Raw genomic sequence first — 25,242 nt, forward strand, 5'->3', positions numbered from 1 at the left:
CCATTCCATGTGACTCTGAGGAGAAAGAGAGAGAGAGAGAGAGAGAGTGTGTGTGTGTGTGTTGTGTGTGTGTGTGTGTGTGTGTGTGTGTGTGTGTGTGTGTGTGTTACACAGGGATTATTCAAAAATCTTTGAGTGGACCCACCCCATACTGCACTGATTACATCTTGATTTACTTAGGTGATGTCATGTATGTGTGTGTGTGTGTGTGTGTGTGTGTGTGTTCTTTGTGATATAACCACATTTTTAGAGACTGTGTAATATGCATCTTATCTGTTTACACATTCCAGTCAGCTTTAAACAACCTCACAAAGCGATAGTGTGAGTTGGAGGCGCGTCTGCGTTGCCGCCAACTTTTCTTCACCAAACGAAAAACTTCAGCCTAAAAAAACCCCAAATCGATATCTTTTTACTTTCGCTGACACAAACCCAAGTGTTGCTTCGGTGTAAATGTCGTTCCGTCGTTGCAGAAAAGAACAAAACACCACGGAGGAGCTTTATTTGTCTTACGGGCCTCCTGTGGGGGCTGTAAACAAGCTGCGTCTGCAATCTGACCCAAGGACAAGAGACGTCTGCATTCTCCGCTTGCTAAATGGTCGTTATCTCAGGGTAATTATGCTCAGAGCTGTCGGGGCTGCTGGAAGATGCTTCTCTAGCTTTTGCCTCAGTTGGTCTCCACTGAGCTGAAGATAACTGAAGGCCTGTTTACATTTCTAATTATTCCTGTCCCCATCTTTATAGCTCGGTACAGAAAACAAGCCAAACTATTTTGATAACTCAAATACTGCTGCTGCAGCTATGGGGAGATTTGGGAGGTCAGCCAGATGTTAGTCAGCGCTTAACTTTAATGGTTAAACCAGGATTTCTTACTAGGGTCATTTGAATTTACAATTTTGAGGCAGGTTTCACAGAAAGAAAGAGAAAAGGAGAAAAGCTGTGAATGCTTTCAGCCCTTTTCCAGTTAACAGAACACACTCATCAAGGTTTCTTCCTGTCTGTCACATCAAAAGATCTAAAGCAAATGGGTTTTATCACACGGGCCATAAAAGAAAGATTTCCACCATCACACGAGGCTTAAAAGGGTTATTGTACTTGTGTGTTTTACCCGGGTTAATCCTCTCTAACACAGTTTTTACACATTTACTCATCAGACTCATTTAAACGCCAGTGTGATTATTTGGCCTGGGTGTTGATCAAAGCCTCAAAGGAAGCTCATCTTCCTCCGACTCGTTCAGGCTGTATATGCACGCGTGAACAAGCCTTAGGTTTATATATAATTCGTCACACGAAGGTTTTTTCCTCTCCTTTTATGTGACCACATGGTGATAAACAACTTGGATCCCGAGTTTCTGGATCCCCGTAAAATGTTCGTTTTTACCAAGTGAGTCACATTTCTTCAAAGTAATATAATGAAAAATAAAAAGCAACAAAGCAAAAGCAAATGGCCCGTATATTGCTTCATATTTTTCCCGTTTCCAATTTCTCCATTTCTTCACCGAATCCAGGTCAGTTATCGTGGGAGCGGAGCGCTCAGAGCTGAAATGTTGAGTGGAAGATTTTAATTTGGAAAACCAAACCGGATGTGACTTGACGCTCACTTCTGGGAAATGACATGGATAATTGGCTGGGAGGCCGATCCCGCTTGACTTTCTCCGTCCACAGCGCTCCAGAGACAGATAATACCCGCAGTAAGAGGTTTACCTGCTCCGAAGCTCCCGTCCGTTGCGCTGGATTGTACGACTGAACTACCTGCGTCAGCCTCCAGGTAAATGTCGGGGACAAGTCATTATTCTGCTCTTATCTGCTTGTTATGGTTCCGGGGACTTTGTGTTATGTTTTATTGTGTGGAGCCCCAAGTTGTTGGTCGTTGTTAGTAGATTTTCCTTCTTAAAACATCCTCCAAGTAACAAAAAAGAAGGAATGCTGGCAGGTGTTTCTTGTTTCAAACAGATTACATATGATGATCATTGGATCATCATAAAGAGAAAGACGTTTTCTGACAACGATATATATTTAAGTTTCCTCTCAACCATACGTTGGTTTTAAAATATACATCTTTATACTGGGAATTTTACTGTGTAATTCTTGTTTTTCTTTTCTCTTTTTTAAGTTCAAACTGCGCATTTCTAGCAACGTTATCGCCTAATGTTTATTTAGTCGGACTAAGATTGCCACACCTTACACTTCAGGTACCCATGAACAACTGCACACAATCTGGGTTATGGTAATCTAATTTAGGAGAAGATTAAGTGTCACATAAGCTGGCGGACGTGGTGCGCAAATGGAAGTCAGATCGAAAACGTGTGACCTCTTCGCGCTGCTGTAACACTGACTTCAGGGGAATCTACTCTGTTGCGTAAGATGGGAGATGATGGAGCGCGGCAGGATGATGCCTGTTGACATAATGCACCTTAACTACGGCGCTGGCTGCACAACACAACTTATTAGCAAGAAAATGTAGCTCCCCAAAGCAGAAAAGTGATTAGAAGACCCTCATTTTATTTTAGGATTTCACATCCGATTTGGCTTGAGTGCAAAAGTAGCTTCGTGTGACCGTCTGTCTAGATAAGACGGTACATTATTGCATTTGTTCCAGTGGTACCAATCAGCCTTCAGGAGGACAGCGGTGATCTCAGAGGCTCAGTTATATAACGCGCACGGAGGAAGAGGGAGTTAGCCAGAGTTGAGCTTTATCCTTGAACTACTGTCTACTGCCTGACACAGTACTTGGAACTGATAGTTTTTATTTAGTTTAGGGTTTCATCACAGCTGTGGTGGCTTATTATCTTCTCAGAAAACTATTTGCGCGTTTTATTGATATTTTCATGCGTCGTGGTCGCCCTCACTGTTGAAAACACTTTTTTTTTTACAGAACCCCACTGTGGAAAACACGCTGCATACCAAGTAAATAAGTAAAGCAGCTTTGCTGCTGTGTGTAAAAACAGGCGGATTAGTAAAAAGCGTTTTTGTCAACAATCGCCTGCTGTGCGTAATTACGCATGACGCAAGGCGCTGCGGATGACCGGAATGAAAGCAAGGATGCGGCCGTGCGTTCAGGCGCGTTCGGCTGTGTATGCTTGTTCTAGAAGATGACAGGGCTCACTGGTGGCTGGCTGATTGTCCGCTGGAGACAAATGGAGCCTGAGAAGAGAAACAGATGTGAGAGTGGCCTCCTCGGAGGCTGATTGCGTCAATATTAGCGTGATGAAATCCATTTTGAAAGTCGGCAATTTGGAGGGAATATTTTTCCCGTGAAACATGGAAAGATCACCCTCTGACATTAAGAAGGATTTTGGGCGGATTGTTTTGTCTGTATAGGTTAATGTCAGCGGCATGACGTTTTTCGGCTGTGCCATGACCTCCAATGTAAACTTAGACTTCCTGTTAGGAGTCACATTCAAGTCACGCTCGAGTGAATACATTTGAAACGCTACAATGGTGACAAAAATCGCTTTTTACAACCCCAACATTTGTTTCCATGCACTGTGATCTCTTCCCCCTTAACTCAAACTCAGTCTTAAAGTTGTATTTATTTTAGTCTCCCATCCAAACAAATGCCATGATAACGTGAAGAGCGAGTGTCATAGAAGGCCAGATATTTAATATTTGATAACCATAATAGCACAAGACACACAGCTCTCCTGCTAATAAAGTTTTAGAAATGGAACTGAAGCGGTTTGTCTGGCTGCAGGTATAAAATCCGTCCGTTTGATTTAGTTTTTGCGGAGGAGGAATGGCTCCTTAGAGGAACACTTGGAAATGTCAACAGAAACGAACCCCCAACCATTTAGCAACACACTCCACCCATCTGAACTATCTCTGACTTGTTTGCTTCGACGCTTTTCTTCTTTTTGTCGTTCTTTCTTTCTATTGTTGTCTTACATATGTTTTAGATTTTGCGCGGGCGTGAAGGAAGCAGACCGTACACACACACTCGTTTCATTGCAGGTGGTTTTAACACTACATTTGATTTTATGCTCAGATATCGTCTACTGGGAAGACTGTTCTCTTTATTCTAGTAAAACCTCACCAGCTCACCGGGTTTAGGTGGATTAAGCAGAAATTGCCTTAATCCGTGTAAGGTTTCTTCATCCTGGCACCTCTTTAGTCACAGGCCAGTTTCTGTCTAATCAGGTGTGAGTTGGCGGAGCAGAGAATAACGTCTCAGTGTGCCAGATGATCTCACACCTCTCCCTTTCCTCCAAAACACTTGTAACTTAACTCCTCTGGGACACAAAAGACCATTAGCAACTTTTCCTCCTTACGTATTTATAAGGGTCAAAATGTGGATTTAGATGATTTTTGCTTTAAAATCAGGTCTAGTTTACTTCCCTGACTTACTTCGGTAAAACAGTGTCATCACATTTCCATATTACTGCGATAAAGTTCCTCAGTATCACTCTTGTTTTGGTTTCCACAGAAGTTCCGGAATGTGAAGGAGTTGCAACATACTGAACCACAGCATGGTTACAGACGTCAAGATTGTGGCCAAATTCATATCAATGTGGCTGAAATTAGTCCACACATAAAGAAAAAACAGCCTCTGAGCTGTCAGCCTCTTCAAGACTTTTGAATTAATACAAAAACTCGGCAGTGGTGAGATTTCTGGTTCCAGAGAGTCATGTGGATACAGGATATTCTGCTTCCTAAAAAACAAGATTAAGTTAATTATAGTCATACGATCAGGAAGTTGAGGAGAATATCCTCCTGGATGATTTTTGAGGTGAAGTGATTCTCTGACTGGTTACAAAGCGGCTTCATTTTAAAACGGGGGTATTTAGGATGGCGTTGGGTCAGAAGATCACACATCGCCCCACAAAGTCTTCAGAGATAACAGGTCCACACACGGGACAAGGACACCGAGCTGTGAAGCCAAATGCCTCAAAACCACCAATTTCTTGCAGTAATAAGCGTTTCCACAGACGAAGCTGAGGGGTCTTAAAGAATGTGTGACCAATTTTCAGCAGTGACTTATTGAGTGAGTCACTGTAGAGTCTCACATTTTCTTATAATTTGGGGTATTCGTGGCGTGTTTTCCACCATAGTTCATCTGGATCACTGAGAAGTGGCTTGTAAATCTTCCCCTGCATTCATTCCTCCCCTCTCCAGCTCCCGCCACCTCCCTCCCAATCTTCCCTTGTTTTTCCTTCATCTTTATCTGACTTTTGTCTCTTTCTTGTTTGTCCTCACAGAGTTTCTTTTTATGGTTGTCGCATTCCTGAAGTTTCTGACAGCTTCAGAGGACCGACCCGAAGGCAGGGAGTGAGGTCACGCCAGGTCATACTCTTCATCCTTTCATCCCTTTTTCTGAGGAGCGGAACCAGAAAATCCTCAGTGTTTGGGTGGATATGGCTGTTCTGTGTATGAGAGGGAGCTGAGCCAAGGTCGAGGCCTCCGCCCCCCCCCCTCCAGAATCACATGTTAGTGTGAGGCACAGCCCTTGGGGGTTGCTATCGCTACAGTGACTGTCCTAAATACTCGGAAACATTTGGAGAAGCAACAGAGGCTGGATCGCTCGGTTGCGAGTGGAAAGATCCACACTCGTCTTTTGTGAGCTGTTGACATTGTTTTATATTCGGTCTCATTGCTGAAGAAACAGGCGACAGGAAGCTCCCGTACCAGTAGGAAGAGTCAAGGAAAGCAGAGTTCTCACTGACCCGTCAGAGGAAAAATGCCAGCAAAGACGCCCATATACTTAAAAACTACGACTCCCAAAAAAGGAAAGAAACTGAAGCTTCGTGACATCCTCTCAGGCGACATGATCAGCCCCCCTCTGGGAGATGTTCGTCACAGCGCGCACGTAGGTCCTGAAGGGGAAGGTGATATGTTTGGAGACGTGGGTTTCCTCCAGGGCAAGATGAACATGCTGCCGTCCAACAGCCGGACACAGAACGGGCGCTCACAAAGCGTGGAAAGACAGACGGACGACAACTTCACCACGAAACAAGACTCCCATAACTACTCCTACAATGGCTACCACTACCAGCACTCCCCCCCTGGCCTGTTGAAGACCACCATGTCCATGCCGGTATTCATCGCCCACGAACAGGCTCCACCCAAACCTCCGCGCCTCCATCTGGATGATCCTTCGCCTCCTCAGCAAAATCACTTCCACTATCACCAAGCTGCAGAGAAAAGTCACAAACAGTCCAATGGTTACGGTTACACGGAGCGCCAGGGGCACCCCGGTTACACGGAGCGCCAGGGGCACCCCGGTTACACGGAGCGCCAGGGGCACCCCGGCGTGTCGCTCTTTGAGAACGGCATCGTGGGTCGTTTGGCATCGGAGCCCTGCCGTGACATCTCCCTCTCCCCCACCATCCGCAAGCTGGTCCCTTCCTCCGGCTCCTTCTCAGAGGTCTCCTCTGAGGATTCCATGTACGAAGCCTGCGGACCCCTGGATGTTCACCGGGGCCTCAGCCTGGACTCTGATGCTGGTTTGAGCAATGAGGATCTGATGAGTGAACGGAGCGAGTCACCCTGCACTCCCTTCCAGCCAGACATCGTCACGGCCCCATCTGGTGTGCCGCGGTCGGAGTCAATGGCGGGGTTAAATCTTGACTTGGGCCCATCTATCCTGGAGGATGTTCTGAGTATTATGGACCGCTACAAGGCGGACGACAACCGCTGTGAGCTGTGAGAAACAGAAAAGTAACACGGGCACTTTTATACATACTTTTTAAAGTCTTTGAAGAAAAAACTGAACTCAATACTGGAGGAGAGACGAAAGGGGGTGGAGACAATGTGTCAGCTGTTTTGTTGTTTGTACTGTAACTAAAACGTATGTGAACATTTTTGTGAAACGCTGGGACGTTGCTTCATGACATGACAACAGCCGAGGCCTTGGGCTGGTCCTCTGAGCCTTAATTAAAGCTGAACTTCAGACTGATGAATACTCAAACTGTAAGCTGTCAAAGTGGAGGAAAAAAAATTCTTATCTTGTTCTCAAAGTCGTTAGCAACACAGTCATCTGTTGTTTGGACAAAATACCAAACTCTTCCCACATGGGATTGTCTATTCTTCTGACTGGGATTCTGAAATTTGTGCTTGTTAATTGTTAACAGTTTGCTCACATGGTCAGATACACAGGGCCGCAACTTGACCTCCAAAAAACAGGAGAAAGCAGCAGCTGTGAAGAAAATTCTGGACTGACTTAACCATCATGGAAACTACAACTATGCAAGAGTGAGTTTTTTCCAGCTGTGGATGCACATGGACAAAGATTCAAAACTCTCACATCCTCATTTAAATTGCATACACAAAGATTTGGTGATTCCATGGTGAATGCTGTTTTCCAACCATTTTTCCTGTCTGACATGTAGAAAATGTGATGCTAAACTGTGAATATCTTTTTTGTTTTGAGAACTGCAACTCGTCTAGACTTAAAGGCTTACCACATTTTGACCTATTGTCTGCAACATATTTTTTGTCATTATTATCTGTTATTCAAATGTCATATACCTATGCTGTATAATGTAAATAAAACATTCATAGAAAAAGTTGAGATTTCCTGGTCTAGTATTTCCACAGACAAGTAAAGAGAACAGCTGCAAAACTCAAGTAATAACTGCCCTCTAGTGTTCATATTTAAAATAGAATATTAAATAAAATATTTAAAATATATACCAAAACATAAGCTTAAGATTAAGATGTACTTATAATATACATAATATATTATATATACTATAATAAAAGCATTATAAGCATATATACATAAATATAGAATAAAATAGAAATAAAATTACAACATAAACATTAAAACAATTATTGTTATTGACAAACATAACATAACATTATATATAGTCAAAATAAAACGCAGCTATTAAATTGTCTCATAGTGATTCTTCTAAAATGTATATATATATTTTTTTAATGGAATATTTGAAGAAAACGGAACAGTATAAAACATATAGTTGTAATTGTGACCAGTAGGTGGCGCTGATCAAAACCAAGACGTTTGCTAATAAATGGTGTGATAGACGAAGAAGGAAAATGACGAAGAAGAAGTAGTAGAAGAAGAAGAAGACGAAGAAGAATAAAAACCATAGAAGAAGAGAAACTCCTGTGACACAATTCATCTTTGATGCTTTTTATAATGCCAGAGTTAGGGAGGTTATCTTAAAATAAAGGAGGCTATTATCGAAGAACAGAACTGCTGTATGATCTACGACGCAAAATGAGGTGAGCGAATAGTTTTAACCCGAAAGAAAATTACATGAAGTCATCAAGGACTGAAAGTGTTGGGTTTATTATATTAAACTGACGTCCAGTACAGGCATTATAATGACACGTGTTCTTCTATTTTCATTTTGGTTGCAAAGCTAATGCATTGTCAGCATTTCCTAAATGTTCTCTTCACGCATGTTTAATCGCGTTTTTAATGATTTTAACTATTTGCATATGTCTTCTGAACCCAGAACTATTGTTTCTTTCCAGGCTCAACATCGATGGTCTTTTGGTTTATTTTCCCTATGATTACATATATCCTGAGCAGTATTCGTACATGTTGGAACTGAAAAGGACTCTAGATGCAAAGGTTAGTGGTGGTGATAATGTGCGTTTCTCAGAGTTACGAGGTCAGACAATGTTTTACAGGGATGTAACAGGGGTCTACTGCAGATATTGTGGTAGCAGATGCTACATGGTCAAACCCCTGGCCCCATTTTACCTAAAAAGTCACAGATATGTACTTGTACACGACTACTAGACTTCAAAAAATACTGTTGTCTTTTCATTTTGTGCTTTTTGTATCTGCATGGAAAAAAAACATTAAAAAACAACATTGGACTTAGTTTTAAAACAAATCATCATCAGCATGTTTGATCAAGCAGTTTGCCTTTCAGCAAAACATGTCCCAGACGTCTTGCAGATGAGAAATATTTTATTTTCCAGCCTTTTTCATTGTAAAACACTCTCAAAACCCTGGGTAACATTCCATCATGTGATACACTTAAGAGAAAATAAAATATTGATAGTGTTTGAGGATGTTGTAGGTGTGTTTACTTCGTTGACAACCCATTCTTTTACTGCACAGGGTCATGGTGTCCTGGAGATGCCTTCAGGAACAGGAAAAACCATTTCCCTCCTGTCTCTCATTGTTGCCTACCAAAAGGTGAGTTTGATGGGCATTATTATTATGTGAATTTTTATTTTTCAAAGTTGTGCTAAAGTTATATTACTGTGGACACATCAACCAGCGCCTACATGAACACAGGATTGCTTATCACTCTCTGTCCCACAGGCCTTTCCTTTGGAAGTGACAAAGCTCATTTACTGCTCTAGAACAGTTCCTGAGATTGAGAAGGTGAGTCAGCTGAAGTTACACAACAATATGTAGTGAACTTAGAATTGTATGGAGAACCCACAGCTGCTTTACTATTGTTACCATTGTTCCTTATCAGTCTCGCACAAAAATAATTCTGTTTTAAGAATATATGTAAGATCTCGTATATTTCTTCTGCTTTTTGAAGGTTGTGGAGGAGCTGAGGAAGCTGTTGGAGTATCATGCCAAGCAGACTGGACAAAGCAACAACTTCTTGGCTTTGGCCCTCTCCTCTAGAAAAAACCTCTGTATCCACCCAGAGGTGAAAACAACTACTGTATAATGATTAATCAGAGTACGACAGATTTGCTGTATGATATTCATTTGTTTGAACCCTTTTGGTGATGAGGATTTTTCACATTCCTGTGACATTTTTTAGAATATATGATCTTGTGATTGATATGATTGTAAACAGGTCAGTGCTTTGCGCTTTGGTAAGGAGGTAGATGGGAAATGCCACAGTCTGACAGCTTCCTACATCCGTGCACAGCGCCACAGTGACCCCAATGTGCCTGTATGTCGCTACTTTGAGGTAAGATGTCATCACCTGGTTCCTAAAAACTTGTAATTAGTCCAGTGTGGTTCATCTTAGTTGTAAATATCCTCGATGTATTTATGGCACTTGGGTTTTTGTCTCAAAATGTCAAGAAAATATCAACCACTGTGGCTCTGTTGAGTCTTTCCTGTCATACCGGTCTGTGTTTGCAGGACTTCGATGCAGTTGGGCGACAGGTTCCTCTTCCTGCTGGTATCTACAACCTTGATGACCTAAAAGACTTTGGCAGGAGGAAAGGATGGTGTCCTTATTATCTGGCACGCTACTCGGTACAGAACACAGCAATGCTGTCTTGGTATTTTGCAAAATGTATAAAAACCGTAACTCTTAAAACGGCTCTTAAGCAATAATGATTTCATCTTAATTATATAGGAAAATGCAACATCATCTTTATTGAATACTCTTGACCAGTTAATCTGGAAATTGTCTGACCAGACCTCAGACGCGACCTCATTCCTTAATACCATTTTATTTAAGCTTTTTAACAAATGTCAGTGCTTTTCTCATCTCATGTCGTTGGTTCTGCAGATCCTTCATGCCAACATCGTAGTATACAGCTACCATTACCTTTTAGACCCTAAAATAGCTGACCTGGTGTCTAAAGAGCTGGCCAAGAAGTCTGTGGTGGTTTTTGATGAGGCCCATAATATAGGTAACGAAGATAAAGTTTAAAGTTTCTGATTACATCAGCATTATACAATGACAAGCTTTCATATTGGGAATTTGGATCGTCTGTGGGCCAACAGCTCTTTGCTTTGTCTTTGCTTCTTAGACAATGTTTGTATCGACTCGATGAGCGTGAACATCACCAGGCGAACGCTTGACCGCTGCCAGGGCAACGTAGACACACTCCAGAAGACCATACACAAGTAAGTACTCTACATTCATGGTGTAAACCCTGTTCTCATGGGAGGACAAAGGGTTGAAATCCTAGCTAACGCTGCTTTTAATGTCCCATAATTTGTAGGACTGGATTAAATCACCCGTTGTTTCCTTCTCTGCTCTGACCTTTGACAGGATCAAGGACACAGATGCTGCTAAATTGAAGGAGGAGTACAGACGTCTGGTAGAGGGGCTGAAAGAAGCTAATATTGCCAGAGAAACTGATGTTTATCTTTCAAATCCTGTATTACCAGATGAAATTCTCCGAGGTATCCTCCAAGGTCCATTCTGCCGTCATTTTGTGTCAAGAAAGCAAATTTCATATCATTTTGCTCCTCCCTCCTGTCAGAGGCGGTGCCGGGGACCATTCGCACCGCAGAGCACTTTGTTGGCTTTCTCAAGCGATTTCTGGAGTATCTGAAATCCCGTCTGAGGGTCCAACATGTGGTGCAGGAGAGCACGCCACAGTTTCTCAAAGACATCTTCGAGAAAGTCTGCATCGACCGTAAACCGCTCAGGTGGGTTCCGGCTCCTGCGGCACACGTCATTTTTCATCTTAATGTGATTTAATCCGACTCTGCCTCCAGGTTCTGCGCAGAGCGACTGCAGTCGTTACTACGAACGCTAGAGATTGCTGACATTGCCGACTTCTCTGCTGTTACACTCATCGCTAATTTTGCCACCCTGGTCAGCACGTACAGTCAAGGTACTCGGGCAGCTGTTTCCATTAATATTGGAACTGTGTGAGACTCCATTGCTGCAAGAAGATTTATGCTTAAAGTGACCTACTTTCTTTAGCTGTAATTAAGCATTTTTACTCTCTTTGCATGAAGGTTTTACAATCATCATTGAGCCTTTTGAAGACAGAACTCCAACGATTGCCAACCCTGTGCTGCACTTCAGGTGGGGTAGATTTAATATGCTGTGATTTGATTTTAAAAGTAAGCCTGGTTAAATACAGTTTCTGAGGCCGACAGACTATTTTACAACTTTTTCACTGTGCAATAATCTGTTTTCACGTTTGCATCCTTCTCTCAGCTGTATGGACCCGTCTATCGCCATCAAACCGGTTTTCCAAAGATTCCAGTCCGTTGTCATCACCTCAGGGGTAAGGTAGCAGCATCTTTGGGCTGATGGTGGGTTTCATGTGAAAGTACTGCAGCTGTGTTTGTGCTAATGAAGCTTTCCTTTGGGGGATTTAGACTCTGTCTCCGCTCGACATCTACCCTAAAATCCTTGACTTTCGCCCAGTGACGATGGCCTCCTTCACGATGACGCTGGCGAGGACGTGCCTCTGTCCTTTGGTGCGTAATTTCACCTAAAACCTTCAAAATCATGAAAGGAAACAAGTTTAAGTCTATATTTTTTTACATGAATTGTCACTGAACCCTTTAATCCTTTTGCCCTTTTTGTTCTGCTGTTCAGATTATTGGCAGAGGAAACGATCAGGTGGCTCTGAGCTCAAAGTTTGAAACCAGAGAAGACTTTGGTTTGTACAAATGTCTTCATTATTATTTATTCAGGCAGACGACTAGGTCGATATGTTGGGTGTCACCGGGGCTCAGTGGAAGTTCTTCAAACTTTGACATATTTAGAGCAAAAAAACAAACAGAAGAAATATTAATATTTAAATATAAATACAATTCCAATAATATTACAGTTGTCAAATTCTGTAATTCTGTATATTTAACAAAAATGTTGGACTCTACATCATTTAAAGCAGTTCTTTAAAATCCAACTTTGTTGTATCGTTTGTCTTCCAGCGGTGATTCGTAACTATGGCAACCTTCTCCTGGAGATGTCCGCCATCGTTCCTGATGGCATCGTGGCGTTTTTCACCAGCTATGTTTACATGGAGAACATAGTGGCCTCTTGGTATGAACAGGTTAGTGTGAAGAGAATTACCAGTTGTGATTCTCAGATGTCGCTGGGGTCTCGTGTTTGTTGTAGCACAGCCTCCACAAAGAGTCGTATCCTGGCCGACTGACCTTTGAACATGTTTTCTCAGGGCATCCTGGAGAATATCCAGAAAAATAAGCTGATTTTCATTGAAACTCCAGATGCTGCAGAGACGAGCATGGCTCTGGAAAAATACCAGGAGGTCTGAGACTATCGAGAAGGATAATATAGCACCTAGTGAATGTGTGTATATATTTCATGTCCCTCTGTGCTTGGGTTTCCTGTCTGTTCTGTTCAGGCGTGTGAGAATGGCAGAGGAGCCATCCTGCTGTCTGTGGCCAGAGGAAAAGTGTCTGAAGGAATAGACTTTGGTAAATGGGCATGCTGTTAATCTTAGAGTCATCCAGTGTGAACAGTGCAAGAAGAAATCCTGTTCTCTGTTCCTCAGTGCACCATTTTGGCCGAGCAGTCATCATGTTTGGGGTGCCTTATGTTTACACTCAGAGCCGCATTCTAAAGGTCAGAAACGTCCCTCTTTACTAAGCAGTTCTCATCTGATCTATGGTCAGTAAACAGCGACTTGCTGAGCGTCTGTCAATGTCATTTCCAACTCGTCCGCTTCCAATACCACAGGCCCGTCTGGAGTATCTCCGGGATCACTTTCAGATCAGGGAGAACGACTTTCTGACGTTCGACGCCATGCGACATGCTGCCCAGTGTGTGGGTCGAGCCATCCGAGGCAAAACCGACTATGGACTAATGATTTTTGCAGACAAGGTGAGTGTTGCTGTAACCCCCAAATCGATCCTTCCTGCTGTGAACTCCAAATTATGCCGAAATTCCACCGGAGCAAAACTCCAACTGCTTAACAACTGCGTGTGCCGTCGACAGCGTTACGCACGTGCAGACAAACGCGGGAAACTTCCTCGTTGGATTCAGGAGCACATCAGTGACGGCAGTCTGAATCTCACCATAGACGAAACCATCCAACTCTCCAAGCACTTCCTGCGGCAGATGGCTCAGCCTTTCCGACAGGTACTCGGATCTCAAAGGAATCTGTCTGTTTATGGGGCGGGGAAATAAATGCAGCACCACCCATGCAGTAGCTAGTTAGGGTGTAAATGAGCCCCTCTGTCCTTCCCTGCTCCAGGAGGACCAGCTGGGCCTGTCGCTGCTGACTCTTGAGCAGCTGGAGTCGGAGGAGATGCTGCAGAAGATCAGTCAGATCGCTCAGCAGACCTGAAGGTGACAGAGGCTCCGTGTTGCCGAGGTCGTGTCTGTTTAATCTTCCGTTACATTTCCTAGCACCAGTGTTTCGCCTCTAAAATATCCAAGGTTTTAGCCGTGGCTAAATGCTCGTCCTGCTGTATATTGGAACACAAAATGAAGGTTTCAAGGAAGCCTGACAAATGTCTGCAATTTAAAACTACTATTTCCTTTACTTTATAACTGTACATAGGCTTTTTAATACAAATGTGAATATTTTTGTAAGTTTCAACCACGGGTCTGGGATATAAATGAACAGTTTGTGTTTCCTTGTTTGTTAAAGTCTTGTTTTTTTTCAGTATTTTGAACAGTAGAGTTTGGAAAAAGTCTTTCCTTTGGAAGCACAAAGGCAATTTGTCAGACAGCTCCAACCTTTCCTTATTGAAATTTATTTGATATTTTATAAATACATGAAAAATACAAATCTACATACAATATCCCATATTGTAACAATAAACAGTGTGTCTACCAAAAGTACAAATGTCAACACTTAACACATATCTTCTACCTTGGTAAAGTACAATTGGTTGTCCTACACTGGAAATAAATATCACGTTGAAAAATAGTCTGGAACATTTGCAGAGTTGAACCCACGAGCGTGGTTTGAAGTTAAAATGTATCAGCATGTTAGAAGTATGCAGTTCAAGTAACCTATAGTGCAGATAAAACCACAGGTCAACACAGAATGATGACCGTTATATTCTTACAGGCATTTCAGTGAATAAGCAAAACTACATGAAATTCTCACGTAATTCCCGCTGGATGCAGAGGCTGCGAAGCTCAATATTCCCTCGGCTTCATTTTTAAATGAAAGTCGCTGTGCAGTTTAACCGGAGTTACCTGCCAGATTTGGATTCTCAACTCTAGACTCTTTGGTTTAGTACTTATTGCTGTGCAATTAGCTTTTCTTGATTAAACAGATTCTACAGAGGAAAATACCCCCAATTCTGTAAAATGAAATATGTTGATATTGTGTCTGACCCCTGTCATCCATCATGCTAGAAAAGGTTGGAATGATGCTTGAAGCAAGAACTATGAAACTACAACTATAGTTATGACAATAATAATGCCATATGCTTAATCTATAGGACTATAATAACCTGGGGTGTCCTGGCCAAGCTTATTGTGCATGGACACTGTAGTTCACTGCGTTGGATCAGATCCTCTCAGTTTCCCTTTTAGAGTGATCAATCTAAACTCAACATCCCAGAGCTGCTCAGAACATTAGGGCTTCTATCGAACATGTTTCATAGGGAAAATAGTAAATATTGAGAACATCCTCATCCCCAAAAGAAGGTCCAGCAACCCACGATAGCAGACAGCAGAATGCTGCTGTCCACATTCAAATACTTATAGAAATATTAAAACTTTAACAGAATGATTAATGATTCTTCTGCTTCCTGTGCAATTAGTCTGTTCCACTGGGCAGGAAAAGTGAGTTATGATGTTTTCCTTATACTGTTTGTGTTCTCCATCTCTGTTAAGGTTCTCTTTGACAGGATATGGCCAGATTTTAAAAGTTTTAAAGTCTTCTTAGCTAAGCTAACAGCAGAGTTCATTTACCTGGTCGGTTGTCGTATCTTTGGTCGGGCTCACGATTAAAAAGCAAAAGCTGGTGTAAAAACAACCTTCTGGGTGTCTTATCTGGATGAATTAGCTGCTCCCGCCCAGCGAACCTCGTCTGGTCAGGCTCTGCGTGCTGGAGCTTAGGCCTCGGATGTCGGCCAAACGGCTTGGCTGAGGAACCAGACAAACACAGTAACGGTGGTAACCAGTTTAGAGCCAGCAGACGGTCATGGAGCAGCCTTCTTACCTGGACACTGTCCTGTTTCTCTCTCCCTCCAACATTCAACACATTAAGAGAATTTGCCCTCTTCATCCTGAAAATAAAGCAACAGCAACATAACGTACTGGGATCCACGGCGGCCGACGCCGGCGTGTGGTCAGCGGCTTTACCCAGCATTCCTTGGACTCATTTCTTCCATGTCGACTCCTCTCAGCTTCCGCACCAGTTTCTCACTGCTTCTGCGTATCGACTCCCTGAGTTTGGTGAAGGAGCCGCTGCGCTTCAGGTTATTGAGTCCCTCCTGTCCTGAGCTGGCGTCCTCAGCGCCGGACCAGCTGGGACGACCTTCCCCTGGACCGGAGACAGGCAGCACGTGAAGCTGTTGTCACCTGAAACCAGAGGTCAAGGACCGGACCAAACGCTACCATTTTATACCTTCTACTGATCCAAACTCCTTCTCGTGTGCTCGGGTGAGGATATCCTTGTAAAGAGCTTCGGCTTGTCTGTATTTTCCCTGCTTCAGATAACAGGAAGCCTGAGAGGGAGAGCAGGTAAAAGATGGTTTAGAAAAACACTGTCCTGTTGAGAATAAGAGCACTGGTCCAGATTCAGAACTGGGGGGTGTTAACTGTCGACGTAATAACAAGAAAACTCAAGACTTGGTCTGACTAGGTTGTTCTTGGTCTTGGCCACATTGGCATCATCTGGTCCCAGTCTGTTCTGGTAGATGTGCAGAGCTCGTTCGTAGTAGCGTTCCACCTCCTGGTACTTCCCCTGGTTCTGACAGAGCAGAGCCAGGTTGTTCAGCTGCTTGGCTACATCTGGGTGGTCTGTTCCCAGAACCTGGAGATGATCACACACACACACACAACGTCCTGAAACATCACCCTCACTCCCATCTACTGTGTAAATCAATAAACAACGTGTACACATCAGCTGGTTTATGATGCTCATCGTTACATTTGCTCAAGAGCAGAAAGGGCAACAAATGTTCTGGTCTTTCGGTTTTATAACGGCGACATTTTCTCACCTTCTCTCTGATCTCCAGAGCTCTTTTACAAAGTGGCTCTGCTTCTTTGTATTTTCCTCTCTTCCCATAGAGCACTGCCAGGTTGTTAAGTGTTGCTGCCACCTGCACAAATGTGGCCAAAGAATTCAAACCCACACCGTCTCATCACACCTCACTGGACTTGATGCGTTAAAAAAACCCAACTTACAGCGGGATGGTCCATTCCAAGAGTCTTTTCCCTGATCTCCAGTGCATCATTCAACAGATTAGCTGCTTCTTTGTACTTGTTCTGGTCTCTACAGAGGGAACATTTACCATGCAGCATCAAAGCCTGAGTGTTGGGTTGTTTGAATAAATCCATTTATTCTGTTCTGTGAATCATGATCAAAATCCGCCATCGTGTAAGAGAAACGCAGCGTTTTATTCACCAGCCTCACCTGTAAACCAGGGCTAATATATTTAGCATGGTGGCCACATCTGGATGATTGTGGCCTGAGGACTTCTCCAGGTCTTCCAAGGCCTGTTGAGACATGCACAGTGTTATCTCTTAAACCCTTTTATATTTATGAATACTTTCTACCTCCTAACATGTTGATAAGCAGCGCAATGGCGACAAAACAGGTTCATGTGAGAAGTAACTGGAGCGGGTGGAGATATTTGTTGTGGTTTTCCACGACCACCCTTTCACCTGTTTGCAGAGCGGAACAGCAACCTCGTATCTTCCCTGGGAGGCGTACTGGATGACCAGGTTGTGGAGCGTCCGGAGGCGGGCTGGAATCTCATAGCCACCTTGCTGCGCTGCAGCCGCTGCACTGCTGTGATGTTGCTGGGACACTGAGCAGAACGAAAGTCACAACTCAAAGTTTTGAGGACACAGATGCCAGCTTGAACATGGTCCAGACTAAGACTTCCTCATATCGGACTCGTGCTACTTTTCGTGACCCTTCACAGCCCCAAAGACCTGCCCATAACGGGGGAACGTTTTCAACATATTAGAATTTTGAAGAATATAGTTCCACCTCCATTTATTTGGAGACGTAATGCATGAGTGAAAACACTCTGTACACTCCTAGAATATATTTAAGATGGGGAAAGGCAGGTGCAGCAGTCTTACTCTGAGACTGTTCCTCATCCTCAGTAGGGAAAAGGTCATCCAGAGACTCCTTGGTGGAAGATGCATTTTTGACATCCTGCAGTGGAAAAATAAGAACAATAACAACTAAATGAGGCCGTTGTACGTATGTGAGCTCTGTACAGCTCAGTAGGTTGCGACATTCATTGGCCCCCTGGATGTAAAGACATACAATAGCTCTGGCTTAAAGAACCTGTTTCGCTGTTTGCCCTCTGCTGTGGGCTGTAATCTATCTCTGCTACAGGTAAAACACAAGCCTACCACAGGTTTCCTTCGGCTCAGGTTCATGTTTCACTCAGGTCGGTGCCATCAAGATTTTTTCAAAAACTAAAACGCTACTTTTACTCCGGTTTGGATCTCACCGCCTGTGGCTCCTCCACATCATATTTCCTAATGGAGGACATGAACTGCAGGTGTTTGTTCTGCTCCTCCAGCGTTACCACCTCCTGCTCCTTGTCTTGGAGGCGCTGCTGTGCACCGGCCAGCTCGTCTCTCAACCACTGGTTCTCCTGACACAGACGACGTACCTGCGAATGAAACGAGAAGAAAACGTCAGGGCGGAGGAGCGGAGGGAGGAGAAAATGAGTTTTTATCTCTCGTCTGGGTCTGGGAGATATTCACCTGAGCACGCAACTTCTGTTTCTCTGCCTCCAGTGAACCCAAATGTGCTGACAATGCCAACATCACCTGGATGAAAGACAAAAAACACACAACTAAATCTTTGTGCACAAGGACCCACTAATAATATACTTATGTTAGTTTGGGAAATGCTTAAACATCACCCCTGAACATGCAGGAAATGGCTCTTTGTCAGGATTATGCACAGTACCTGCGCCTCACTCAGCCCCAGCTCTATCCTCTCCAGGGATTGACGGATGATGCCACATTTTTCCTGTTTCACGCTGCCGTGCTCCAGCGTCTGCAGGTTCTCCTCTGGCTCCTGCAGGTTCTCCAGGAGGCTGCGGTTTTCTCCTCTCAGCGCCTCCAGCCCTGCAATCACCTGCTGCGTACTGCACAGAATTTCCTCTGCCGAAAACATGGCATCCACTCCGAGGTACCTCTGTTTAGAATGATCTGACCTGGGAACACAAGAGGTCATTAGAAATACGTAAACAGTACATAAACAGTAAATAACAAACATCTATGAAGATGCCATTTGAAGTGTAACCAAATACACAAGAAAGGCACAAATATATGTACTGGATATCAGCTCTTCAGCACTTGGTGAAGAGTAAATTATGTTTCAGACTGTTTGCTGTGGGCGGCGCCTCGCGTCGGTTTAATGACTTCTAAAGCTCCATTAGTTTCACCACGTTTGCTTAATTAAGCCAACCGCACACGTTACTCTTGAGTTTGGTAAAACCACCAAGCAGAGAAAGTGCTTCGATATTCAAGTGGTCGATATTTACGCAGAAGAATCATCAAAACATAAACAAACGACGGCTTCACGTCAGAGACGCCAAAAAAGTTATTTATAGCCTACCTGCTAAGTCTTCCCCGGGCAGCGTGGTTTCGTGTTGTTGTCCGAGCCGAGTTAATATTTTTCCATTTTCGCAGTTATGATGACTTTTCGTACGCTGCCAACCGTTTGCGGTCAGTGTTTTTGTTTTCCACGCAGAACGGGCGTGGCGATGAAAATGAGAAGCTTTAAATGATTCACCTGCAACCTTCTCAGCTCCTCCTGCAACACACGTTCAGTAGCTCTAAAGGCGACATTAGTGGTTTGATTCCGGTTCCGGTTTAGACCTCCAAAATAAAAATCCCTCGCCGCGGTCATTCACGCTATTATTAATGCCTTTTCCTTATAATTTAGCTGCTACTTGATTTTAGATTATTCAGCAAATACTTGTATCGATATATGTGGACAATGCAACGTTTTCCAATATTATAAAGTCGACCATGAAACAATTTTATTTTATTTTTAACATTTGTTATCAGGCAACATTTTGGTCCTACCGCAATTACGTCCAAACACAATAACCTCGACGACTTTGAGATTCTAACAAAGTTCAGCAGATATTAATTCAGATGCAAGAATTGAGGATCGCAGTGTAAACTGACGATTACCTTTCATCGATTTGTACCTGGAAAATATAATTGCTTGGTGAAAAAAGCCTCCACTGTAAAAAAAACAAACAAAAACAAACAACAACCCAATAATAAAGTACATTTCAGTAGGTATGAATGACCAATCATATGCGGGCTATTCATATATGTGTATTTTTTAAAAGACCTTTGTTATATTCTGAAGGCAGCGTGATGCATTTCCTGCACTTTTCTTTGCGTAGCTTGACGCAGCAGAGCGGCTTACCTGCTGCCATATTTCCCACCATGCACCGCGGCACAGGCAGTGGCCCTGCTCCGTCGCTGTTCTGTGCAGACTCTGGGGTCGATGCGTGTTCTGAACCCGAGACTAGGACACCCATCTGTCGGAAAGATGACCCGACTAATTCAAAATTCTGTCATTGAATTTAGCACAGCTCGTGCGCGCGTTAACTATAGGAGGTTGTTGTGTGTTTTAGTTCCATTCCTTTCGTGCTATTGTCTGGTGTACAAATGCTTTCATTTCCCAGATGGTAGATTATTCCAGTCAGATCCGCGCCGCCCGTGTTATTAATGTCAGTTAATCCGCTGGAGGAACAAAGCAAGAAAATAATCAACTTGCGTTGCATTAAGATTTAAGCAGTCACTGCTGCAGCCCTGCGGATTAACATAAAATCGGTCAAAAATAAATATCAAGTCTTAAACGTGTTTACCTTAACTAAATAACCCCAAATCCTCTTGAAATACTGTTTCAAAAAGAAGAAAAAAAAATCCAGAGGCAAATCAAGTTCTAGTCATAAAAATATGTTAGACAAATAGAAATAATTTGATTTTATCTGTGCAATCGCGTTTTCATAGACTGTGGTTTATTGGATAATCTGTAGGTGGCGCTCTTCCACGTATCCGTTCATTCTGGCAGAGTCGGTATATATATCAGAGTTACAGCAGAGAACTGGTGGTGGGGGGTGGGTTGTAACTCAGAGAGTAAAGGAACAAATTGTTCCCTTAATTGTTTTGAACGATCCTGTACAAATTTAAAATGTTCAGGATAACACTTGATTTCTTCCATTTAATTATATTTAGCAGTATACGTATGTCACGTGTGTGTGTGTGCGTGAGAGGGAGAGAGTTACATGAGCAGGCTGGTGGGTGTCTTAGCCGTCAGGTAGACGAGAGCGACTGAGGAGGGAGAGCTTACCCAGTTACCCATTTAAGGGTTTAAGATCACATATCCTGCAGCCCCCCACCACACACACACACACACACACACACACACTCACACATACAGCAATATGGACATACTGAAATCAGTGATCAGAGGTTCTTGCATAATAATCATCCATCAAATCCGAGCAGGTCAAGCATTATTCACACATTTCTCTGGGTTGGCATCTTAAAATATAATTGATACACTGAATGCTAGTATTTTGAATAAATCATTGAAGATCATTAGATTAGGATGATGAGAGTTACATCACTTATTCTAATGGACCTTTATTGATGCATCATTCCAACTGGAGACAGTCAAGGTGACGACCGCTCGTTGCTGCATCGCTAGAGTTTATTTGATCAAAGATGGCCGAGACCTACGACGCACTGGCAGAAGGGAGTCAGAACAGCAGCCTTGATTTGATTTGGACCTGTCATTGACAGAGGAGGCAGAGTAGAGGGGCAGTGATAGACGCTGATGTTACTGAACAGATGGCCTGTGGGGCTGTGCTGTCCCACTGAGTAGGTCCCGAACCCCCAAATGCTCCGATAGGGCCCATGTGACGAGCAGGCGACTCGTCCGAGGGTGTTCCCTGCCTTCTCCAGCATGCAGCTGGGACAGGCTCCAGCCTCCCCCACCCCATCCCCCACCCCAACACCACGGGCGAAATAGCGGTCAAGGTAAAATAAATAATAATAATGGTCCCTGAAACTTCTGCATTCATTGTAAAAAAAAAATGTTTTTTACCTGGGATTTGAGCCAGTGTCACTGAGCTCCACAGCCCAACGTGTCCTCGTCATAAAGCTTTGAGGGTCGTAGGTCACTCTATCCTCAACCTTTAACCTTGCTGCAAAAATAGAACACGCTTTAAAGCCGTGGTGAACCGCATTGTTTAATTAATACTGGATTTGCTCGCTTTCCTGGAATGTAATAAATGTTTGCTCAGATTATGACAGTTTAGAGTTTTGGTCGTGTTTAGGCTGCAGGCCGGAACGATAAGCTTTGTTAAATCAACGCAGCCCTCTAAATCCCCCCAAGATTCCCACTAACCTCCTTAATAGCTGCCAAGTCCCTGTATTAATGCAGTATTATTTACTCATTAGCAAGTGACCCAAAGTAATATTATAAATATTTTCGATCAGTCTGGGAAGCGCTGTGGGACTTTGATGCTGCTGTGCCTGTCAGCTGCTCGGTGTGATCAGACTTTACAATCCTGGCTTTAATGTGGAGTGCAGGCCTACACATTTCTGTTGTGGTCATTAATGTGTTTGATATTTAACGTTTTGCTGTCACAAGTCAGATGTAGACCAGATAGAAATGATTTTAAAAGTGTGGATGAATGTAGTCGATGAATGAATGAAGGGATGGACTGTGGGGCAGACAGCTGAGTCAATGCAATTCAATCATTGGAACTGGTACCGGAGAGTTGAGGAGCTGCGCGCTGAGGACCACTAAAGATAGACCTTCGCACTTCACCCCTCGCTTCACCCCTGCCCCTTACAAATTGAACAGATCACATTTCGGCGTCAGAACGCTGCCCTCCCCCTCACAAAACACCCTCAGGACTCACTGACTTGTAAAACCAACCAAAACAACAAAAAAACCCCAAGAAACATTAATGACAACGTCTCTCCACCCACCCCAACACAGACTGTTCACACCTCTGCTCTCTGGTTGGAGACACAGACGTGTGAAATGTACGCCGTACAGGCCAAGAAGCAGAGCTCAACCGTCATTGGATGGGTCCACCGTCCACCCTCGACGCTCGCTTCTACTTCCCGTAATAATAATTAGAATGAATTTTTGAAAAATCTGCGCTGAACTTGAGAGTAGACGCCACTCATCTATTTAATCCGTTATCGTCACCAAAATATTTGACCTACAACAGGCGAGCACGAGTAGGCTGCACACTTGATACCAGCCAGAGCCTTTCTTTGATGAGTTTATACCTGTAAAAATAAAATAAAGGCAGCTAGCTGCCCCACCAAAGTGTGTTAGAGTAGACAAAGGCTTGCATACCCTGCATTGATCCTTCTTATTGAAAACAGGGATAAAATGGCCCAGAGTTACCCACAGACTAGTTTTCTATCACTCCATTTCATCGCAGGACAGGAAACACAAGAATAAATTACAGAGCAATAACAGAACCATAGATAGAAGCATCGCAAATGTGCGTCAGCAGGAGCTTTTAGTGGTCGAGTGCCAGTTGCTTCTTGGCAACACCCACATACAAAATGTGTGACAACGATCCACAAATCACCCTTAGTTTTCAAAACACATTCACCATTGGACTGCACACCAGTTCAAACCAGGAAGGCGGAAAAGTGAGTTGTAACCAGGCTTCTGCAGGATCTGTAAATAAAATATGACAAAACTGAGATATAAGATGGGCAATGGGACGTGGAAAAGAGCAGCTCAAAGTGTCCTCCACATAAATGTTGCATTTGTTTATCACAGTTATTTCAGGTGAGGCATAAAAGAGGAAAAAAACCCACCGTTGATTAAATACAGTTAATACAGTGGTTTGCATCACCTGTTCACATCTGTATGTGTGAACTGGTGAGGCGCATGTGCACAGAAGTTGCACCAGCAATCTTTTGACACTGTTAGTAGTTACATAACTGCCCTTGATGCCTATACCCCTGGGGCAGCTGAGGGGTTTGGGGACCGAGTGGGGGTGGTGGTATGGGTGTGTGCGTGAGGTTGGTCCACGCAGATAGGATGACAATCTAAACTAAGAAGCTGGATGTGTGCCATTCTGGCATACGGTCAACAGAACTTACTGGTCTGAATGTGAAGGGGAGACTGCAGCACACACACACACACACACACACACACACACACACACACACACACACACACACACCCTGGAGCGCTGACTTGTGATGAAACATGTGAAGGGAAATGCTTTTACACTCCGTTAGAATTTAAGCGTCTCCACAAGTGAATGGCTGAGACGCAGTCTGACAGTATGTTTACAGTGTTTACATGTGTTTTCGTATATGAGCGTGTTCACAGTAGTAAGAAACATGCAGCAACAGGAGCTAATTTGGAAAGCCGCGTCTGGACGGTCGGGCCACTGCTGTGAAACTGGAGAGGCGGCATAGATTTAGAGCAAAGAAGCAGAGACTCAAAGTGACAGTCTAAATGCTCGCAGCCCTGGACTCCACAGGCATCCGCAAAATTCAGGAACACAATCAAATCGATTTCATTCAGATCTAGTTTAGAATTCAGGATAAACCTGCAAAGTTGAGATTTAGGAGGAGTTAAAAGAAAAGAAAAAAAAAATGGTGATAAAAGAGCCCCGTTTGCCACATTAATATGTTGCTGCCACATCCACTTTAAGAGACAGCGCCCACGAGCTGATTCAGCAACATTACGGACTCCAGCGTCTACTTCCTGCAGCTCTGCACACTGACACGGTGCCTTTGTTGTCATGGCGGAGATCTACAGCGGCAGGACCAATGAATGCATCGCGTGTCCCTAATCTTCCACAATATCTGTAATTATACACATTTATACAGAAGTGACAAATGGACATAGCTGTGTGACACAGGAAGGCCTTTATTAGATGCCCTTTCAGCATATCCTTCACCTTTCCCCATGAGATCATACAAAATCCTTATTGTCTGCACACATTTACAGACACAACAGTGATTTTTGCTGTATTTTACCATTCTATATTGATGAATTGTATTTATTAGCTTGAAGTTGTTGAGGTTTTTGTCATATGAGCTGTTGTCTGCGCCCCCTTTTCCCTTATAACCCCACCTGACGACTTCTGCTTTGCCACATGGGGTGTGTGTGGGCTTTAGTATGTGTCTGTAGGCACATTACCAAGGTCTATCACATTACAAATGAAGAGTAATGAAGCTTGCTCTTATACAGGGAGGGGCTCTAATCTATGGAAAGAAAACACTTTGGGGAGTATAGAAAATGAGATAAAGTCTGGAAACAGTGCAGCTCTTGTTGAAATGATATTTTTAGACACTGCTATCTTTTCAAACATAGGGGCCTTTATAGGTATTCTGCGGCCATTTCTCCTTCACCCCACAAGCTGAACAACCTGTCACTATGCATCACTGCTAGACATTCCACACAGGAAGTAACACTTGTCCTGCACACACATTCAGAAGT

At 43.5% G+C, this 25,242-nt stretch overlaps 3 protein-coding genes across 5 annotated transcripts; 2 read left to right on the plus strand and 1 right to left on the minus strand.

Annotated features, from left to right (window-relative positions):
* The first annotated feature begins 1,608 nt into the window (after positions 1 to 1,608).
* On the plus strand, positions 1,609 to 7,499 carry zgc:154093 (uncharacterized protein LOC777623 homolog). Its single transcript, XM_057048996.1, has 2 exons — positions 1,609 to 1,765; positions 5,193 to 7,499. Exon 2 carries the CDS (start codon positions 5,672 to 5,674, stop codon positions 6,638 to 6,640), a length of 969 nt encoding a protein of 322 aa, XP_056904976.1. The 5' UTR covers positions 1,609 to 1,765; positions 5,193 to 5,671; the 3' UTR covers positions 6,641 to 7,499.
* Positions 7,500 to 7,980: 481 nt separating this feature from the next.
* On the plus strand, positions 7,981 to 14,194 carry ercc2 (excision repair cross-complementation group 2). Its single transcript, XM_057048908.1, has 23 exons — positions 7,981 to 8,181; positions 8,437 to 8,536; positions 9,035 to 9,112; positions 9,242 to 9,304; positions 9,471 to 9,584; positions 9,738 to 9,854; positions 10,031 to 10,147; positions 10,407 to 10,530; positions 10,651 to 10,747; positions 10,896 to 11,029; positions 11,110 to 11,278; positions 11,348 to 11,466; positions 11,594 to 11,663; positions 11,799 to 11,868; positions 11,963 to 12,064; positions 12,186 to 12,249; positions 12,524 to 12,645; positions 12,769 to 12,861; positions 12,958 to 13,030; positions 13,108 to 13,178; positions 13,293 to 13,436; positions 13,551 to 13,694; positions 13,810 to 14,194. The coding sequence occupies exons 1-23, from the start codon at positions 8,177 to 8,179 to the stop codon at positions 13,900 to 13,902; spliced, it is 2,283 nt and encodes a 760-aa protein (XP_056904888.1). The 5' UTR covers positions 7,981 to 8,176; the 3' UTR covers positions 13,903 to 14,194.
* Positions 14,195 to 14,294: 100 nt separating this feature from the next.
* Positions 14,295 to 19,591, minus strand: klc3 (kinesin light chain 3). 3 transcript variants are annotated; one of them, XR_008952927.1, is made up of 15 exons: positions 19,336 to 19,591; positions 18,682 to 18,931; positions 18,474 to 18,539; positions 18,215 to 18,379; positions 17,835 to 17,910; positions 17,409 to 17,554; positions 17,158 to 17,240; positions 16,929 to 17,016; positions 16,742 to 16,843; positions 16,381 to 16,554; positions 16,147 to 16,246; positions 15,882 to 16,062; positions 15,739 to 15,805; positions 15,489 to 15,662; positions 14,295 to 14,576 (listed from the first exon to the last, which is right to left on the minus strand). XR_008952927.1 is itself a non-coding variant. In XM_057048945.1 (14 exons), exons 2-14 carry the CDS (start codon positions 18,889 to 18,891, stop codon positions 15,579 to 15,581), a joined length of 1,542 nt encoding a protein of 513 aa, XP_056904925.1. In that variant the 5' UTR covers positions 18,892 to 18,926; positions 19,336 to 19,590; the 3' UTR covers positions 14,295 to 15,578. The 3 variants fall into 3 exon arrangements, 2 of the variants coding, with proteins under 2 accessions (XP_056904925.1, XP_056904924.1); XM_057048945.1 differs by having other exon boundaries at positions 14,295 to 15,662; positions 18,682 to 18,926; positions 19,336 to 19,590; XM_057048944.1 differs by having other exon boundaries at positions 14,295 to 15,662; positions 19,336 to 19,590.
* Positions 19,592 to 25,242: the final 5,651 nt, after the last annotated feature.

This window comes from Takifugu flavidus, chromosome 12, assembly GCF_003711565.1.
Source record: "Takifugu flavidus isolate HTHZ2018 chromosome 12, ASM371156v2, whole genome shotgun sequence".
Lineage (NCBI taxonomy): Eukaryota > Metazoa > Chordata > Actinopteri > Tetraodontiformes > Tetraodontidae > Takifugu > Takifugu flavidus.

Coding starts and splice junctions, on each gene's coding strand:
- klc3 (XM_057048945.1), bottom strand. CDS start 18,891: ATGTTTTCGGCAGAGGAAATTCTGTGCAGTACGCAGCAGGTGATTGCA. Junction 17,555..17,834: donor GGATGAGGAACAGTCTCAGA/GTAAGACTGCTG, acceptor CGTTCTGCTCAG/TGTCCCAGCAACATCACAGC. Junction 16,555..16,741: donor CTCTGGAGATCAGAGAGAAG/GTGAGAAAATGT, acceptor GATCATCTCCAG/GTTCTGGGAACAGACCACCC.
- zgc:154093 (XM_057048996.1), top strand. CDS start 5,672: ATGCCAGCAAAGACGCCCATATACTTAAAAACTACGACTCCCAAAAAA.
- ercc2 (XM_057048908.1), top strand. Junction 11,664..11,798: donor AACCCTGTGCTGCACTTCAG/GTGGGGTAGATT, acceptor TCCTTCTCTCAG/CTGTATGGACCCGTCTATCG. Junction 12,646..12,768: donor TGGCCTCTTGGTATGAACAG/GTTAGTGTGAAG, acceptor ATGTTTTCTCAG/GGCATCCTGGAGAATATCCA.